The sequence below is a fragment of the Geotrypetes seraphini genome, chromosome 2 (assembly GCF_902459505.1).
Source record: "Geotrypetes seraphini chromosome 2, aGeoSer1.1, whole genome shotgun sequence".
NCBI lineage: Eukaryota > Metazoa > Chordata > Amphibia > Gymnophiona > Dermophiidae > Geotrypetes > Geotrypetes seraphini.
In genome coordinates, this window is record NC_047085.1 from 436,976,133 (window position 1) to 436,997,420 (window position 21,288).

At 42.3% G+C, this 21,288-nt stretch overlaps 1 protein-coding gene across 1 annotated transcript in view; it reads left to right on the top strand.

Annotated features, from left to right (window-relative positions):
• Positions 1–21,288, top strand: part of SPAG6 (sperm associated antigen 6) — a 220,948-nt gene that overhangs the window by 90,915 nt on the left and 108,745 nt on the right. The window contains 1 exon segment of the mRNA XM_033931329.1: positions 13,415–13,567. Within this exon segment, the coding sequence (XP_033787220.1) occupies positions 13,415–13,567 (153 nt within the window).

Genomic DNA, 21,288 nt, shown 5'->3' on the forward strand with positions numbered 1-21,288 from the left:
ATGCTTGAGTACCTGATTGTAAAACCGCTTAGATAACCTTGATAGGCGGTATATAAAATCCTAATAAAACTTAAAACTTAAAAACTTAAACAATTATTTTTGTATTCAGTGGCGTAGTCATATACAGCTGATTTAGGGGAGGGACTGAAGCCCAAAATTAGTGGATGGGCACCAAAGTTTCTCCCTGCCTGAATGCAATTTACAAATACTAGAGCTATTGGGGATCCCCAAGTCCTCCTCCAGTCTGACAACCCAAAATCTCCAAGCTTTGCAGCCAATGGCAATATCCTCAAGCTGCCACTTACGTCAGAGGAGGGGCGGAATCGCGTCAGAGGGAATGTGCTACCAAGGTGGAGAGTGGCTTGTGAGATTCGCTACAGCCGGCCGGCAATCCTCAGCAGGCTGCTTTGAAGAGGAGGGCAGACGCAAATGAATAGATTTACTACCGTCTTAGATGAGTGAGGGCGGGAGGGGAGAGTCGCTGGCATGTTCTCCGCCTCCTTGTGTCCATGGTCACAAACTCCACCGCCACAGGCTCGTTCTACTGGCACGGATCTACGGATCACGGATGCAGGGATCACGAAGTTTGAAGTGCGCATGTGCGCTTAGGGTTTTATTATAGTAGATACGTACATCTTCTATATTAGTGATTGCAAATTTGGGACCTGCTCATCCTTTTTTTTGCTCATCAGCTAGTGTTAGTGTTTGTGTGGCCCCAGAAATTTTTTTTTTCATCTTATGTGGCCCAGGGAAGCCAAAAGGTTGGACAACTCCTTCACCGTGAGCAGGGAGGGGTAATTTTCATAGTGTTCCAGGTTGTGCGCCAACCCTCTTCCCTGCTCCTACTCCTTCACCATAAGCATGGAGGGGTAATTTGCATAGCACCAAATTTGCACCACTAAATTTCCCCATCCCGCCCCACGCAGCTACTTTTTTGTGCCACCCGGCTGGAAAAAATTTCTGGGGAGAACACTGTTATGTTATACACTTTGCCTAACTGTAGTGCTGCGTCTGTTAATGCAGGTTGTGTCCTTATCGCATTTTTTCAGGTTTGTACTGTTTAATAACCTATTTCAATTGTTTATGATTGCTAAGACTTTTTATGTTATGAGCAGATTAGACTTGTTTGTTGGGAAGTTTCCCTGTACCCCTCCTTTTTATCTATGTCCTTTGCAGGTGTGACTGCCTGCTTTTGCTTGAACTGGTGACCAGAAGGCAGTCTTGAGGTAAGAGAAGAGGGTCAGAAAAATGATATAAATGAGGCTTCCTACAAGCAGTCTTGCGACATGGGATGCAGGACCCACTTGTCCAGGAATAAAATGTGGATTTACAAAAATGAAGATTAGCAAAGGTAAGAAGTTAATCTTTCGATCTTGCTCAAGTAGCATTTTACAGTAATAAAATTTACTGGATATGCTTGAGTGACAATAAAGCAGTATTATGTCTGTTACAGTAAAAAAATAAAAACCCAAAATGAGAATAGGGCAAGCAGACAGCTTATTCTCACCTATGGGTGACGTCATCAATGAAGCCCCAGCCCAAACAGTCAAAAAGTATACTGTCACTTTAAAACTTTAAAACCACGCTTGCCAGTGCCTTTCTGCCTGTTGACTCACAGGACCTTCAGTTTTCTGCAGAGCTGAGATGCTTTTCTTTAGAGTCTCTCTAAATGTATCAAACTTTTACATGTTTTGTGACTTCTTGTTTAATTTTTCCCCTTATTTTAGTCATATTTTTCTGTTTCATTTATTTTTTTTCATTCAATTAAAAATGTTTGAATTTATTTTACCAAATTTATGGACTCTTTTCACCCTTCTGTGTCCCATCTACTGTGTTCCACCTCGGATCATAGAGTCCTTTGATCTCACCTAGAGACACATAATTTGGCATGCAGTGATGCACTGGAGCGAGGATATTTTCTGGCAGATCTTTATGAGAGTGGGAGTAAAAAGGCGCAAGACTGATTTGTGTCCAGAATCACTCTAATGAACTCCAGATTTTGAGTGGTTGGAGATAAAACTTGTTATAATTCACTGCAAACCTGAGTACTTCTAATAGATGTTTCCATGCTCAGTTGAGGATCTCAACTCGAGAGCCTCCACACCTAAGGCTTCTGGAGTCCTCACAAGAAAACTCTCCACATCAACCTTCTAGAGCAGGGATTTCAAAGTCCCTCTTTGAGGGCCGCAATCCAGTTGGGTTTTCAGGATATCCCCAATGAATATGCATTGAAAGCAGTGCATGCACATAGATCTCATTCATATTCATTGGAGAAATCCTGAAAACCCGACTGGATTGTAGCCCTCAAGAAGGGACTTTGAGACCCCTGTTCTAGAGCACAGGTGTCAAAGTCGGTCTTTGAGGGCTGCAATCAGTGAATATGCATGAGATCTATTAGTATACAATGAAAGCAGTGCATGCAAATAGATCTCGTGCATATTCATTGGTGAAATCCTGAAATCCCGACTGGATTGCGGCCCTTGAGGACCGACTTTGACACCCCTGTTCTAGAGCTTCAAGCAATTTGCTATGCCCTTTACACGTTCCAAGATCACCTCCTCAATCAAGTAGTCCTCATTCAAACAGACAACCAAGTGACGCAGGAAGGCCTGAAGCGAGCAGAAGCAGCTAGTTGAAGCCTCCCTCCCTGCAGGCTCCTCTTACGCACCGCAAATCAAACCGCCTCCCTCCCTGCAGGCTCCTCTTACGCGCCGCAAATCAAACCACCACAGACTCCACCGCCGCGCATGCGCCGCACACAGAACACGGCCACGGAAGCACAAATCACAGCAGCAGGGATCATGCCGTGTCAACTATGCATGCGCGGGTAAGGGTTTTATTATATTAGATTAAAATTAATAACTTAATAAAACATTTAAATCAAACCAGAAACGTAAAAAATTTTGAATTTTTTATAATTCAAGAAAAGGAGGGAATAAGGGCTAATATGTTCTGGAATTTCCTCGATTGGGCAACTTATTGTAAATTATTTTCTAAATATGCCAAAACAAATTGCCAACTTGATGATTGTCCTTAAAATTTAATGAGAACTGCACCGCTTTCTTTAAAATCAAAACTTTTTGATTGGATTACATCATTATTAGAAACGGGGATATTTCCAAGGGAAATAGGTAAGATTTTAATTATTCCAATTATAAAAAGATTCAAAAGAGTCCATTACTAATACAGCTAATTTTAGACCAGTTGCCTCTATTCCATTATTAACAAAAGTGATAGAAGGTTTAGTTAATGCACAACTAGTGGATTATCTAGATAAATTTGAAATTTTACATAATTATCAGTCTGGTTTTCGATCAGGATTCAGTACTGAGACAGTACTGGCCTCATTAATTGATCATATTCATACCTTGTTCAAAACGGGTTCAAGTGCAATAATTTTACAATTGGACTTGAGCAGTGCTTTTGATTTGGTTGACCATGACATATTATTATCATGTTTGGATTTTATTGGAATCTAAGGAAATGTATAGAATTAGTTCCAAGGTTTCCTAAAAATAGGTCATATCAGGTTGTTAATGCAGGACAATATTCCACTTGGTGGGTAAATGAAAGTGGTGTTCCTCAGGGATCACCACTCTCTCCAACTTTATTCAATATTTATTTAGCACCATTGGGTCATTTTCTATATAGTTTACAAGTAAAATTTTTCATTTACACAGATGATATTTCAATACTTATTCCTTTAACTGCGTTTACACCAGAAATTTTAAATCAGATTTCTTTCATTCTTACACAAGTGGAAATCTGGACTTCTAGTTTTAAACTGAAACGGAATCCAGGCAAATCACAGTTTTTTTCTTGCTAGTCCTAATGAAAAGCTTACTGAAACAATGCTTACTGTAAACGGTCAAACCTATCCAATAGTTCCTACCTTAAAAATATTAGGGGCTCCTTTTACGAAGCCGTGTTAGCGACTTTATCGTGCGTGACTTTTAATCATGCACTAACCCCCGCGCTAGCCAGAAAACTACCGCCTGCTCAAGAGGAGGCGGTAGCAGCTAGTGCGACCGGTGGTTTAGCGCGCGCTATTACTCGCGTTAAACCGCTAACGCGCTTTCGTAAAAGGAGTCCTAGGTGTTACATTAGATCGTACTTTATCCTTTAGGGCTCATACAGATTTATTGGTCAAAAGATGTTGTATTACTCTTTGGAAGTTACATACCATTAGAAAATATTTAGATTTTATATGATTTAAAATGCTGGTTCAGTCGTTAATTATTTCAATATTGGACTATTGCAATGTTATTTATTTGGGTGCTCATAAAAAAGCAATTAGTCGATTAAGATTAATACAAAACACAGCAATTCGTCTGATTTTTTATTTAAAAAAACACGATCACATTAGTTCATATTATCAAAAACTTCACTGGTTGCCGTTTGAGGCTAGAATGTTTAAATTTGAATGCATTTGTTATAAAGTTTTATTTGGGTTAGCACCATCTTGTTGCTCATTTTAGATTTTTTTACATTAAAAAAAAATACATAGATCCGGTTGGTTTTATTTTCCCGCAGTGAAAGCTTGTCGCTTTAAGAAATTCTTGGATAGGCCTCTGGCGTTTCAAGCAAGAGTAATGAATTCATGTTTGAATGCTCTTATTTCTCCATCTCTTACTTATTATCAATTTCAGAAAGATCTTAAAACTTATTTATTTAAACAATACAAAATTGAATTGATTTAAAAATTATCGTAAGTGGATTTTTATTATTTTATAGGATAATTTTTATAGTTTCTTACCTGTTTTAGTATTAATAATTTGTATTGTGCATATATTACTCTGAATAAGTTAGGGTCGCGTTTTGTTAGTATCTTTTTTGAACTGTGTTACTTTCTTTTATAAGACACTGTTATTTGGATCTGTATTTTAATTACTTGTAGTAATTACTATTGTGGTATATAAAAATAAACTATTATTATTATTATTACTTATTTGCTTATCTAAAAATTAATGGGTGTAGATATAAGACCTTCTTAGATAGGACCCTAGCATTTCAAGCTGCTAGGCAATAGTGCTGCCCGATTCAGGAAAAAATATTTCGATTCAATTCAGCCTATTGAATCAATTTTTCGATTCGATTTTCCTGCACAATTGGGTGTTTTTTTCCAAACATCCTGGTGAGTTTATTTTATAATAACAACAAATATAATCTATACCACTTAATGTGAGAGATGCATCAATAATATAATTTAATTTAATATAATTTGCTCTTATTTGGGAAAGGGCCTCAGAATCGGAGCCTACGCGTAGTCCTATCATGGATTGAACAGTCAGCATAGTTTTACAGCTCCATGCTCCAGTCATCGGCCAAAAACCCGAACTTTTTATTGTATTCTCTCTTAATTTTTTATAAACTTTTTTTTACCTATTTTATAAATTTTTTATTATTAAGTAATTAAAATCTAAGAATTAGCTTATTTTAAACCTACAGACTGTAATTCTGCCCTCCTTTTTTCAAGCGCTCACCCTCCTACATTAAAGAAAAGTTTACCCTATTCTCAATTTTTGTGAATCAGAAGAATTTGTTCGTCTACATTAGAATTTAAGAAACAGGCAAATACATTGACGAAAAGACTTTTGCAACAGGGTTATCCCTTAGGAATTGTTACAGCAGCATATAAAAGAGCCTATTTCAATCATCGAGAACATCTGCTGACCCCCAAAAATGGTAAATCTCAACAAACGGAGGAACGAGTAATAACTTGTGTTTTAACATACTGAGGAAATTGTCATCGTACTGTCCGCTCTCTTAGAAAACACTGGGAAATTTTGAAGATTGCAGGAGTATTTCAAGACTTCCAAAAATGGAATTGCTAGGCTAAAAGATGCTGGGAACAAATATGTGGAGAGTGATGAGGAGAAAGCAAATGTGCTAAACAAATACTTCTGTTCTGTGTTCACAAAAGAAAATCCTGGAGAAGGACCGAGATTGTCTGGCAAAGTTACACGAGAAAATGGAGTAGATTCTGCGCCGTTCACGGAGGAGGGTGTTTATGAGCAACTTGAAAAACTGAAGATGGACAAAGCGATGGGACCAGACGGGATCCATCCCAGGATACTAAGGGAGCTCAGAGAGGTTCTGGCGAGTCCTATTAAAGACTTGTTCAACAAATCTCTGGAGACGGGAGTGATTCTTGGGGATTGGAGGAGAGCGGATGTGGTCCCTATTCATAAAAGTGGTCACAGGGATGAAGCAGGAAACTACAGGCCGGTGAGCCTCACTTCAGTTGTTGGAAAAATAATGGAAGTGTTGCTGAAAGAAAGGATAGTGTATTTCCTTGAATCTAATGGGTTACAGGATCCGAGGCAACATGGCTTTACAAAAGGTAAATCGTGCCAAACGAACCTGATTGAATTTTTTGATTGGGTAACCAGAGAGCTGGATCGAGGACATATGCTAGATGTAATTTACTTGGATTTCAGCAAAGCCTTTGATACAGTTCCTCATAGGAGGCTGTTGAACAAACTTGAAGGGCTGAAGTTAGGACCCAAAGTGGTGAACTGGGTCAGAAACTGGCTGTCGGACAGACGCCAGAGGGTGGTGATTAATGGAAGTCGCTCGAAGGAAGGAAAGGTGACTAGTGGAGTCCCTCAGGGTTCGGTGCTGGGGCCAATCCTGTTCAATATGTATGTAAGTGACATTGCTGAAGGGTTAGAAGGAAAAGTGTGCCTTTTTGCAGATGATACCAAGATTTGTAACAGAGTAGACACCGAAGAGGGAGTGGAGAATATAAAAAAGGATCTGCAAAAGTTAGAGGAATGGTCTAATGCCTGGCAACTAAAATTCAATGCAAAGAAATGCAGAGTAATGCATTTGGGGATTAATAATATATTAATCCCGTATATGCTGGGAGGAGAGAAGCTGATATGCACGGACGGGGAGAGGGACCTTGGGGTGATAGTGTCCGAAGATCTAAAGGCGAAAAAACAGTGTGACAAGGCAGTGGCTGCTGCCAGAAGGATTCTGGGCTGTATAAAGAGAGGCGTAGTCAGTAGAAGGAAGAAGGTGTTGATGCCCCTGTACAGGTCATTGGTGAGGCCCCACTTGGAGTATTGTGTTCAGTTTTGGAGACCGTATCTGGCGAAAGACGTAAGAAGACTTGAGGTGGTCCAGAGGAGGGCGACGAAAATGATAGGAGGCTTGCGCCAGAAGACGTATGAGGAGAGACTGGAAGCCCTGAATATGTATATCCTAGAGGAAAGGAGAGACAGGGGAGATATGATTCAGACGTTCAAATACTTAAAGGGTATTAACGTAGAACAAAATATTTTCCAGAGAAAGGAAAATGGTAAAACCAGAGGACATAATTTGAGGTTGAGGGGTGGTAGATTCAGGGGCAATGTTAGGAAATTCTATTTTACGGAGAGGGTGGTGGATGCCTGGAATGCGCTCCCGAGAGAGGTGGTGGAGAGTAAAACTGTGACTGAGTTCAAAGAAGCGTGGGATGAACACAGAAGATTTAGAATCAGAAAATAATATTAAATATTGAACTAAGGCCAGTTACAGGGCAGACTTGCACGGTCTGTGTCTGTGTATGGCCGTTTGGTGGAGGATGGGCAGGGGAGGGCTTCAATGGCTGGGAGGGTGTAGATGGGCTGGAGTAAGTCTTAACAGAGATTTCGGCAGTTGGAACCCAAGCATAGTACCGGGTAAAGCTTTGGATTCTTGCCCAGAAATAGCTAAGAAGAAAAAAAAAAAAAAAAAAATTTAAATTGAATCAGGTTGGGCAGACTGGATGGACCATTCGGGTCTTTATCTGCCGTCATCTACTATGTTTACTATGTTACTATCTACGGATAGCATATCGTAGGAAGTGGAATCTTAAATAAATTTTATGCCCATCAATACTGTATCTCCTTTTGCTATTCTCAGGCTGGGCTGATGCTTGATGGCTGTGTCATTGCACATAAAATTCGAGAAGTGGCGACTTCAGTAGCTCATCTACATTCCATTCCCATTGGGGACATCTGTAAATCAGTTATCTGTTCCTCAATTTATACTTTCATATCCCTCTACTATTTAGAGAATCATTCCAAATGGGATAGTTGGTTCAGCCAAGTAGTTCTACAAAATGTTTTGTCCATTTAGATGACAACTTCCTCCATCCCATACAGTTTCACTAGGCTCATGATAGTTGTCAATAACCTTCTTCTCAGAAGCATGATCTGCCTGCTTGTTCTTGGATAAAGCATAGTTACTCACCTGTAACAGGTGTTATCCGAGAACAGAAGGAAGATATTCTCACAACACTCCCACCTTCTCTAATTGGCTTCTTAGCTTTGTTACTGAACTGATGGTCCCATGAGTTGACATGGGTAGAAAGGCACCGGCGTGTGGGAAGTTTTAAAGTGACAGTATAATTTTTGACTGTCGATGTCACCCATATGTGAGAATATCTGCCTGCTGGACTTGGATAACACCTGCTACAGGTAAGTAATTATGCTTTCTTTCCCCCTGCAGCAGAAGAACATTTTTGTGTGGTAGGAGAATCATATGGGTTTCGTATTAGGGTTCCCCTTGCTCAATATCTAGTTTGCATTGAAAAATGAACTGACAAATCAACAAATATCATTAAGTAGTGGCATTCTTCCCATGTATGTTATTCCAAAAATATCTTGGTTAACACTAACTGCTGCTTAAACTTTGGGTTTAAACCTTCCTATGACCATCATGTTCTTGTTATTTTCCATAAAACGTTGGCCTGGCTCCCTGTCATCCAATGGGACCAAGAAGGCAATTGTAACAGCATGTTAGTAAACAGGAAACCATCAGATTAACATATTCTAACACCTAAACATCAAGACTAACAGAAACTGCTTATTTACCAATTAATCTTTACACCTACTGAGGTATCTTTTGTTTGGCTTCGGCTACTAGAATTACACATGGGACCCCTGAGAACCAGGGCCAGTTGTAGACATGCTGGGGCCCAGGGCAGAAATTAAGGAGGGGGCCCCAGATTTCTCTCCTCCTTGCCTCTTCCCTCCCCTCATTTCCCCCCTTCTATTATTACCAGAAGCAAAACAAATTTAAATGAGATGACTTCTTCACACACAAAATGCAGACAGTTCTTCACCAAATTCAGTACAAAAGACTGCAAATAGAAATATAAAGACCAGAATTGAATTGGGAACCCCAAGGAATTAACCTCAGCAAGTACTGCAACACTAAAGAAACAAAAACAGAAGTGCATTTCTTTTTGTAGTTAACATCATCATCATATAGGGTCTGGGGTCCTGGGTCCAGACCCCACCAAAGTTAGCCACTTCCTTTACTATGGCTGGTGGGGATCCCAAAGCCCTGCCAGCTGAAGACCACCTTCTCATCTTCCTCCTTCTCCAGTCTGGCAGCCAGAAAGCTCTAAGCTCTACAGTCAGCTGCAGTGTCCCTAAGTTGCCATCAGCTGCAGAGCTTGGAGAGATATGTTAGCTGAACTGGAGGAAGAAGACTTTAGCTAGTGGGGCTTGGGAGTTCCCTGCCAGATCAGTTATTTATATTTTGCCATTTGGGTTGGGTGAATAGAGAATATTTGGTGCCCACCAACTTTGGGCCTCCGCTCTTCCACTCAATCAGCTGTCTGGCTGTGCGACTGAACACAGTACTAAAGAGACATGTGATGCACATATCCCAAAGCTAACATATTCTACTTAAATTAAAAATAAAATACATTTTATCTACCTTTTGTTATCTGGATACTGGATATTTTATTTGTCCATCATATTGGTCTCAGTTTGTCTCTTCTGCCTTTCTGTGTCTTCTGCTAATTCTCTTTTCAGTGGCTGGTATCCATTTAGCTTTTTCTTGTTTATTTACTATAACTGTCTCTGATATACTGATCATTCCCTTTTAGCTCTTTACTCATGTAACCAATATCTCTCCTATTTTTTTCCCTTTCTCTCATTATCCATTATCTATCTCCACCCATACTGTACCCATGTGTATGCTTGCCCCCTTGCAAATATACATCCTTGCAAATACATTCTATGTAATATCTTTCAGAATGGGGCTTAAGCAACAATACATCTATATATCTACTATCTATCTATATATCTACTATAATAAAACACTAAGCGCGCATGCGTACTCTTACCTCTGTGATCCATAGGTCTGTGGCCAACGTTCTCTGTCTCGCAGACCGCAAGGTGATGTGCTGTCTTGCCGGCTCTGGCTCCCTTACCCTTCACGGGCGAAGGTTATTTCTACATTTAACCTCCGGCTCCCTTACACTTCACCGGCGAAGTTTATTTTTAAGTTCAAATCGCCATCGCGGCTCCTCTCTCGAGCAGCACCTGCATCAGAGAAAGCTTCCGATTCAGACGGGGATCGTGAGAGGAGCCGCCGCCGCTTGGAACTTTAAAATAACTCCCCAATAGTAGCAGGCACGTTCGATGGAAATCATTTAAAAAAAAGCTGAGCAGGCCAGAACGTGGGAAGGGAAGGGGGAGGGACCGAACGGAATAGGCCAGACCGCGGGAAAAAAAGGGAAGGGGGGGTGGGGGGAAATGCTGCTACTGCTGCACAGGGACCTGGAGGGGAAGGGAAATACCGCTGCTGCTGCTGCACAGAGAAGTAGAGGGGGAGGGAAATATTGCTGCTGTTGCTGCACAGGGAAGTGGGGTGGGGGAGGGAAATGCTGATGCACAAGGAACTGGAGTTGGAGGGAATGCTGCTGCGGCTGCTGCACAGGGAAGTGGGGGGAGGGAAATGCAGTTGTTGCTGCACAGGGAAGTGGGGGGAGGGAGGGAAATGCTGATGCACAAGGAACTGGAGTTGGAGGGAATGCTGCTGCGATTGCTGCACAGGGAAGTGGGGGGAGGGAAATGCAGTTGCTGCTGCACAGGGAAGTGAGGTGGGGAAAGGGAAATGCTTCTCCACAAGGAAATGGAGTGGGAGAGAATGCTGCTGCTGCATAGGGAAGTGGGGTGGGGGGGAAATGCTGCTGCACAGGAAAATTGAGGGAAAGAATGACAGACAGACAATGAGAGGGAGGGAGACAAAAAAAAAAGACAGGGGCAGGGAGATGGACAGAAAGACAGACAAAGAAAGGGGAGGGAGAGAAACAGAAAGAAAAAAAGACAGACAGACATATATTCTAGCATCCATTAATGTAACGGGCTTAAAGACTAGTTTGTGCTTACATACATGCATATATGTGTAGCATGAAATGTTGCTATTATTTGGGTTTCTACCTGGTACTTGTGACCTGAATTGATCAGTGTTGGAAACAGGATACTGGGCTAGATGGGCCAATAGTCTAACCTGGTATGGCTATTCCTATGTTCTTGTATGAAGCGGTTATTGAGGGAAGGAGGCATCCAGGGTGGAGGTGCCTGGCATCGCCTCACAGTGCACCCCTTCCCCATTACATGTACCCTCCACATACCTCTTCCCCATTGCATGCACCCCCACCCATTGTGGCGACGCCGGCGCCTGTGGATAAGTTAGGCTCCGGCCATTGCACACTATAGCTCACCTCTGACGTGCTTCCATAAAGTTGGAAGTCCTGCTGGTCTCAATGTTCATTCATAAAGCATGAAACAAAAATCCAAAAGAGTCAGTTTATAGTTCATGCCAACAATCACTTTATTGTGGGCTTATATTGGGAGCCAACTTCCAGTCAGTCCAGACTCCAAATAATCAACATAAGTTCCCAAAACAAAACAGAGCTGATGAAAAAATAATTAAGACTCAGCTCTCACCTTTATCCAGGTAAGTAACATAAAACACATTGCAAAATACTTGCTGTCAGATGCCGAGAGATAACTCTCCAAAACAATGTTGTAATCTTTAAAGTCAGACAGTTAGCTACGACTGCTATTAGCACTGCCTGTAGTGCTGTGTCCAAGCCTGAGAGGTAAGTAGGCTTGGCCCCAGCCAGCTCCAAAGGAGTTGGTGGGGGAGGGGAGTAAGCGAATCCACAAAAATATCTCTGTTATAACAGAATGCCCAAATGGCCCCACAAACCCATCCAGTTGTACAGTGGATTCTCCCCAAACTTACTTCCTCATTCTTCAGCATTCAAAACACAACATATAAACTTAACAGTGCAGTTTTTCCAGTATAAACAAAAAACGTTTTTTTTTTTTTCCTTTCAGGCTCCCTTAAAGGGAAAAGTTCAGCACTGCTCTCCTTCTTCCCTCAACTGCAAACAGCTGTGGAGAAGCAGTCTAAACAATTGCTCACCTGAGCAGGAAGACAAACAGTCCCACAAATATGTATCCTAATGTTCTTCCATAGGCATACCTTCAGGAATATCAGCAGTTTCCTGGCAATCCATCAGTTCTAGCTCTGCTGGCTGGTTAGCCACAGGGTCAGGGTCAAAATCAAACATCTCAACATCAGTAGAGCAGTGAGGATCAGGAGCATTGTCCTGGACACCTCCTTCCTGAGCTGGCTCAGGGCAGACTGACTTCCTTCCCCTCAGAGCAGCTTCTATTACGTTTAGCCGGGCACGCCCAGTTCTCTGAGGGGGAGGGCCAGCCTGCAGCTTTTGCCTAACTCTCTTAGGAGCAGCAATCAGCTTCTGCAGCTGAGAGTTAGTAGGTGAGTTGGGAGTGATCTCAGGCTGTTCCAGGCTGTTACGCTCAGCCTCCTCCACTCCCTGGAGCTCAGCTAACTGAGATTTAAAGGGAAATGAACCATCTTCCCTATTCTTTCCCTCTGGCTTGTCACATTGATCAGCCCTTCTCAGGGCTGGGATAGGTTTAGACAAACCCCTGCCTGGCACAAACCGAGCTTTAAGGCTAGGGGTGTGACACCATGTACCTCTTCAAAAATTTTGTTGGCAGGAAGCAGCATCTCCTAGCTGCTGCTCATGCTGAACTCAGCTTTCCCTCTAATGTCACTTTCTGGACCCATGACCAGGAAGTGTCATCAGAAGGAGAGCTAAGGCTGGCACAAGCAACAACCAGGAAATGCCTCCAAAGATTTTGAAGAGGTGGGTGAGCAGAGAGAAGGAGAGGTGCCAGCCCCCCACTAAGTCTATGCCCGGGGCAGTCCACCCTCTCCGCTCCCTTCACTATGCCACTGCTTTTGTATAGTATTCTAAATATTTATATGTGTCTAGATTATAGAATTGCCCTAGTCTTTAACAAAATAAGTTTATCTACAATCTTCTTAAAGTAAGAAAGTAAAATGGTTTTGTTTCAGGAAAGGTTGCTGCTAGGTGGAACTGATACATTTGAAGAGAAGACAGATGAAGAAGTGTATCATGCATAGTAGAGAATTAGCTGATTTCTGTTTAGCACAAGTGCAAACAGATTTTGGCATAGTGCCATACAGCCTAAGTGTAGCTGATTATGTGAAATAACTGAACCTATAGTATGGTGGGCTGGGAAAATGCAAGTTCACTCTTTGGTCACAGAAAATTAATTTTTTAATCTATCTTTTCTTCCAGCTTGCACAGCTTATAGTTAATGCAGGAGGAATTGCTGCTGTCATTGATTGCATTGGCAGCTGCAAAGGGAATATTCGACTGCCTGGTATTATGATGTTGGGTTATGTGGCAGCTCATACTGAGAACCTGGCAATGGCAGTGATTGTCTCCAAGGTTAGATCATTTTTATTACCAGCTGTTATTGATGTCTGCTATTCTGAACAGAGCAGACATTAATGTTCTGCAGAGTACTTCATGGAATGACTTTTCTCTTTCATATAGTTCAGTTGATTTTTTTTGAAAGCATAGAAATGATCATAGTGTAATAAAATCAAATTTGTATGAGCACTTAACATTACTGGGACTGAGGGTGTCTAATACGATGACTTGTTTTTATTTAACCTCTCATTCTTTCTTAAGATATAACCATATGGTCTAGGTAATTTTATGGACTGATAATTTTTTTTTAATTTTTAAGTATTTTATTTCTTTTTACCGGCATTGACATAATTTTTTTGTTGCTTTCATCTTAAAAGCTTTTGTATGGTTATGTGCTCAGAAACATATACTGTATAGTACCTTTTGAGTTCATTACAATCAGGCAACTATGTTTTTATCATCACACATTTATACAACCTTGTTTTGCAGGATATTCCTAATATAGCATAATCTTTACAGTACTAAATTGCAAGTATTACAAATAAAAAAATATGTACAGTACTTATCTTTTAAGTCTCAACTAAACAAGTTGTTCATTTGTCTACTGCATTTGATCATTATTTTCACATTCCATATCCAATTCCAAGCATTGTAACTTATAACTAAACATACACAAATGAGGGCAATTTCAAAACATAAAAGTCATTAAGCCAGGTTGGGCAGACTGGATGGACCATTCGGGTCTTTATCTGCCGTCATCTACTATCTACTAAGTAAATAGGCTATTTGAAAATTGCCCACACTTCTGCACGTAAAAATATTTATCCTAGGACAAACAGGTAGCATATTGCTGCTAATACTACTATTACTTCTATTAATTATTTCTATAGCGCTACCAGATGCATGCAGCGCTGTACAGAGTCACAAAGAATAAGAAAACGGTCCCTGCTCGAAAGAGCTTACAATCTAAACAGGCAAAACAGATAAACAAGATGTCATGGATACAGTTAAGGGGAACGGTTAATCAGCTGGCTGGGTTGGAGGGCAGAGGAGTAGGGTTAAGGATTGAAAACTATATCAATAAGGTGGGTTTTCAGTCTGCTTTTAGGGAAGGGGCTTGACGGACAACTCGGGTAATTTATTCCAGGCATAGGGGGCAGCTAGATGAAAGGAACGAAGTCTGGAATTGGCAGTAGAGGAGAAGGGTAACGTTAAGAGTGACTTAGAAACATAGAAACATGATGGCAGATAAAGGCCAAATGGCCCATCTAGTCTGCCCATCCACAGTAACCATTATCTCTTTCTCTCTCTGAGAGATCCCACGTGTCTATCCCAGGCCCTCTTGAATTCAGACACAGTCTCAAGTTTCCACCACCTCTTCCAGGAGACTGTTCCACAAATTGATCACTACCCTCTTATCTGAGGAACGGAGTTCTCTGGGAGGTGTATAAGGAGAGAGAAACGAGGAGAGATATTGAAGGGCAGCAGAATGAACACACTTGTAGATCAGCAATAAGATCTTGAACTGTATGTGATGGCAGATAGGGAGCCAGTGAAGTGACTTAAGGAGCGGGGTGACATGAGCCTAGCGAGGTTGGTAGAAGATGAGTCGCGTAGCAGAGTTTTGCACAGATTGCAAGGGGTAGAGGTGACACTGAGGGATACCAGTTAGGAGTAGATTGCAGTAATCTAAGCGTGAGGTTACAAGAACTTAGACAAGGGTCCGGGTAGTGTGCTCAGAGAGGAAGGGGTGAATTTTGTTGATATTGAAGAGATAGAAGCGACAGGTCTTAGCAGCTTGTTGGATATAGGAAGAAAATGAGAGGTCAGAATCGAAGACCACTCCAAGGTAGCAAGCAGAGGAGACTGGAACAATGACAGTATTATTTACCGAGATGGAAAAAGGTGGAGGAGGAGCAGAGGGTTTAGGAGGAAAGAGGAGCAACTCAGTCTTGGACATATTTAGTTTCAGATGATGGCAGGACATCCAGGTAGCAGTGTCAGCCAAACAAGCAGAGACTTTTTCTTGGACTTTAGGTGACATTTCAGGTGTAGAGAGGTAGATCTGGGAGTCATCAGCATATAGGTAATACTGGAAGTCATGGGAGGAGATCAGGAAACTGAGGGAAGAGGTGTAGAGAGAGAAGAGGTCCTAAGACAGAACCCTGGGGTATACCAACTGCTTAGCAGGGTAGCAGCAGAAGAGGACCTACCAACACATACACTAAAGGTGCATTGGGAAAAGTAGGAGGCAAACCAGGAGAGGACATTATCACGGAATCCAAACGAGGACAGCATATCAAGGAGTAAGCTGTGATTTACAGTATCAAAGGCAGCAGACAGGTCAAGAAGGATAAGGATAGAATAAAGGCCCTTAGATCTGGCCGTGAACAAGTCACTGCAGACCTTAGTGAGGGCAGTCTCTGTGGAATGTTGGGGGATTGTAGGGGATCGAGAATCTGTCAAGTTGAAAGGAAGTCCAGGCAGCGACAGAGAATAGCACGCTTGAGTATCTTGGATAGGAATTGAAGGGAGACAGGGGGATAGTTGGACAGGTAGGATTGGTCCAGCGAGGGTTTTTTGAGAAGCAGCTTAACCACCGCATGTTTGAAGGCAGCAGGGACAGTTGCCATGGAAAGAGATAGATTGAGAATATGGCATATGAGAGAGATAACAGTATGTGAGATGGGGTCGAGTAGAGGGGTGGGAATAGGGTCTGAGGGGCATGTAGTAGGTTTGGGTGAAGACAGAAGTTGTGCAGTTTCTTCCTCTGTGATTACAGAGAAGGCAGAAAAGTCAGCAGTAGTTGACGGAGGGACAAGCGGGCGGGGCCAGACTTGAGCTGTTTGGGTGAAGGATGAAGGAGAGGTGTGAGGTTGAAATTTAGAAGACTGGATGGTAGGTAGGGGAGAAGGATGTGACTTTGTAGTGAATTCAAGGGAGATCTTGCGGACCTTGTCATGGAAGTAATCAGCCATAATCTGGAGGGAGAGAGAAGGAGAGGTTGGAAGTGGGGGCGCTTTGAGGAGGGAGTTAAGCGTGGCAAAGAGATGATGAGGGTTGGAAGGAAGGAAAGAAGTTAGTTGGATGAAGTAGTCTTGCTTTACCCATGTAAGTGCAGAATTAAAGGAGGTCATCATAAATTTAAAGTGAAGAAAGTCAGCACATGTGCGAGATTTGAGCCAAAGGTGCTCAGCATAGCAGGTGCAGGAACGAAAGTAACAAACACTGGGAGTGAGCCAAGTTTGTGGTTTGGTATGCCTGACAGAGGGAGAAACAGGGTGAGCAAGGGTGTCCAGAGCAGAGGAGAGAATAGAATTGTATGACGAGACAGCCTCGTGGACAGATTTAGATAGCATAGTGGAGGCAAGGAGAGGTGAAACAGTGGATGAGAGCATGGAAGGATCGAGGGCTTGAAGATTTTGAAACCTCTTGGAGGTGACTGGGCGTGGCAGAGGGAGAGGGTGAGTAATAGTGAAGGATATCAGATGGTGATCAGAGATGGGGAGCAGTGAGGTAGAGAAGTTAGAGAGAGTGGTTGTAGGAAAAGACAAGGTCAAGGCAGTGGCCATCCTGGTGAGTGAGAGTTGTGGAGCAAAGCTGGAGGTCAAATGAGGTTAAGGCAAGAAACTTAGCAGCATAGTTGTCAGTGGGATCATCAGAGTGAAAGTATTCTCACATGTGAGTGACATCATCCACAGAACCCAGCAAGGACAGAGTTAAAAGTGAACTGTCACTTTAAGTTTTAAGAAACTTGGTGACTGCCAGCACTGTCCGATGTAGGCTCGTGGTTCCTCAGTTCTTTGTTCTCCGCAGAGCGAAGAAGTGTGTTTCTGGACTTCGTCTGGTTAGCGTGCCTTTGACCCACTACTGATTTTTCTAAATCTGGCCTTTAGCCATTATTTTCCCGTTTCGTTTTTCTTTATATTAGTAATAAAACAAAATAATATTAATTTAATTAATTTTTCCCTCACTTAGGCTCCTGCCCTCGTGAGGGCTTTCATGTGAGGCATTTTCAATACGGCTGTTCAGCTTCCGGTTGGTTTTTTGGTTTCTTTGCCAGTTTAAACATTGAGTTTCTCTGTAACTGACCAACATAGCTGGTGTTTACAGTGTTTAGGCCCTGAACATAGTGTGGACTCCTGCCTGTGCTGTTCCACCTTGCAGAAGCGTTCACTAAAAGCTTGTCACATCCAGCAGGAGAAGCTCTTTGGTTTGGCTATAGACACCGGGAAGCATTCAGAACCTGTGGTACTGGCGGTACCAGTATCGGCATCGGGAAAGCCAGATAAGAAACTATCCTCTTCCCAACCAATGTCACAGGCCTCGACAGCATAAAGTCCCTCGATGCAGGCTAAAAAGCGACGACACTGCTCTCCATCTCAGCAGGCTGTGTCTCCTTCAGGACGTTCATCCTCTCCGAGGTCACCCACCCCTAGATACCCAGCCAAGGGTACCGGTGAAGCTGTTCAAAGAGCAACTTAATGAGTTCTTTTGGAGGGAGATCGGTGACATGTTTTAAGTTGCATGTAACACCGCTGTTAACATCAACTCACTCGGTAGTGGCCCAGCCTAAGCATAGCACCTCGAGGCTGCAGGGTACCGAATCAAGATCTTCATCAAGGCATTGGTCTACCTCATACCAATCTACTAGTAGACAATGGCATTCACTGTCAAAGTATTGATCTTCAGCATCACAATGATGCTCTACATCGAAGCATTATTGCTCTGCATCAAGACATCAACGCTCTTCATTGACTCAATGCTCTGGGTCTAGAAACCATTGGTCAACTTCACATTGTTCCCATGCTTCTAGAGATCAGAGAGCTTCCCATCAATCCTCTTTGTCTTCATTGGATCGGTTCAGGGACATCGAGGAGCATCATCTCATCAAACTCACCATTCTTCTCAACACTCTCCTTCCTATAGAGAATCACCTGGGATACCTACATCTGACTCTGATCTTTCTTGACACCATACTGAGGCCACTTTATCTGCACTGGAATCATATGGTATACCATTGGGTCCATCACCTCCTCCCACAAGAAGGAGGTCTCTTCCTGAAGGACTGTCTTTCTCTAAATACATTAGACAGTTGGGAAAGGCCCTGCCTGTCAAGCTAGAAGCTGACACTGGGCCCAGAGCAGAGCTTTTTGAATGCCTTAGATTATGATGAGCCACCTAAGGAACTTCTCAACTTGTCATTGCATAATCTCCTTAAGGAGGCTCTCTTTCAAAATTGGGAGAATCTTCTTTCGGTCACTGCAGCCCTGAGGAAAATTGATTCTCTCTAAAGAATAATTTCCTGCCACAGCTTCAACACCAATCGCTGCTACTAGAGTCGACCCTCAAGAAGTCATCCAGTACCAGAGTTTATGCCTCTACACCATTGGGGTGTGAGGGTCGCACAATGGATAAATTTGGTCACAGTCTCTACCAAAACTCAATGTTGGCTAATAGAGTGTTGAATTACTTGTCCTTCTACTTTAAACATCTTATCAAGAAGTTAGCAGACTTTGAACAATATATCCCACCGGAACATAGAAACATGACGGCAGATAAAGGCCAAATGGCCCATCTAGTCTGGAGGAATATCAACAAACAACTCGCAGCTTCTCCAAACTAAGAAGTATATGGCTTGGACGGCATTTGATGCATTTGAGATGTCATCTAGAGCATCCGCCATGTTTGTGGCTATGAGGCATTTGGCTTGGCTATTAAATATAGATGTTAATCTACAGGGTCATCTAGCCAACATTCCATGTCTTGGGAAAGAGCTCTTTGGGGATAGAGCAGAGGCGACTACCCAGAAGCTCACTCAGCACGAGCAGAACTAGAGCTCTTTGAACAGGTCAAAGAATAAATCTCAACTATCTGAGTCAGCTCCAAGATCAGCTGCCTACTCTTATAAGAGGAGATACCCTGCAACATCCTCTTCAACTAAACCACCACCACAGAAGAGGCAAAAGCGGCGATGACCTCAAAAATCTTAGTTACCCACTCCTCAGAAACCAGCACAGTCTTTTTGATGTGCTTCTGGAGAGCATGGCCAATTTACTATGTGCCTAGTCTTTTCACCAATCTATTGGAGGTCAACTACAGTTCTATCATCGACGTTGGTCTCTCATCACAATGGACACTTGGGTCCTAGAAGTCATCACAGAGGGTTACTCATTTCATTTCAAAACAATACCTCCAAATCACCCTCCAAGAGAGTCCTTTCACATTTCAACAGTCGTCCGTTCTTCAGGAAATCAAAGCTTTGCGTCAACTAAATGCCATAGAGATAGTTTCTTCTCAGAAAAATAAGGGGTTCTACTTCAGGTATTTTCCAATTCCAAAGAAGACGGAAGGTCTTCATCCAATTCTCAACCTCTGCAACTTGAACAGATATATAGTCAAAGAAAAGTTTTGCATGCTATCCCTAGGAACTCTATACCCCCTTCTAGAACGAAATGAATGGCTATACTCTCTGGATCTCAAAGAGCCTTACACGCACATATCCATACATCCTGCTCATAGCTCATCAACATCCATACATCCTGCTCATAGCTCATCAACACTTTCAGTACAAAGTTCTGATGTTCGACCTGGCATCCTCTCCAAGAGTATTTACCATGTGCCTGATGGTTGTCCCAGCAACTCTACATAATCACGAATTGCAAGTAATTCCGTATCTAGACGATTGGCTGATAAAAGCTTTCCGCAACACAGTTGACAATAACATTTCTTCAACAGCTTAGGGTTCAAAGTCAACTTTCCAAAGTCTCAACTTCAACTCTCCCAAAATCTGCAATTCATAGGAGCCCTTCTCGATACTATTCATCTACAGGCTTTCTTTCCTCAGCAAAGATAAGACACATTGATCCACCTTTGTGAGCAGATTTCTCTTCTATAAACCATTTCAGCCAGACAGATGATGTGACTCTTGGGGAACATGGCATCCACAGTCTACTTTACCCTTTTGGCAAGACTCCACCTCAGATCAGCTCAGTGAAACCTATCCTCTCAATGGTCTCAAGCTCTCGATCCTTTCTCTCAAAGGATCTTCTCTTCGTCAATCTCTTCAATGGTGAATGGATCCAACCAATCTTTCCAGAGGTCTGCTATTTCAAATCCCTCCATATCAGAAGGTACTCACCACAGATGCGTCTATGTATGCTTGAGGAGCTCACCTGGACGGCCTTCGCACTCAAGGTCATTGGTCTGTTCAAGAAAAAATATTCCACATCTACTTATTAGAATTCAGAGCAATTAAGCTATGCTATTCAAACCTTTCAGAGCAGCCTTCCAATCAAGTCCTCCTAGTTCACACAGACAATCAAGTAGAAATGTATAACATCAACAAACAAGGAGGAATGGGCTCTTTCCCTTTGTGTCAAGAAGTCGAGTACATTTGGAACTGGACAATTGTTCACAACATAGTATGTACAAGGGTCTCGGAACACTCTAGCAGACAAACTCAGCAGATTTCTTCGAACACATGAGTGGACTGAACTCCAAAGTTTTACACCACATTTTTTCACTATGGGGGACTCCTCTGATAGATCTGATTGCCTCTCCCCACAATCACAAATTGCCTCAATACTTTTCCAGGCAGTATTCTCGACGCAAGAAACTTTATGACAACCTACTAGGGACACAGGCAGCTAATATTGACTCCGACATCTCAAAATTACTGATCGAAATTACAGACATAAAAGAGTTCCGAAAAGAAATAAAAACACTACTGTTCA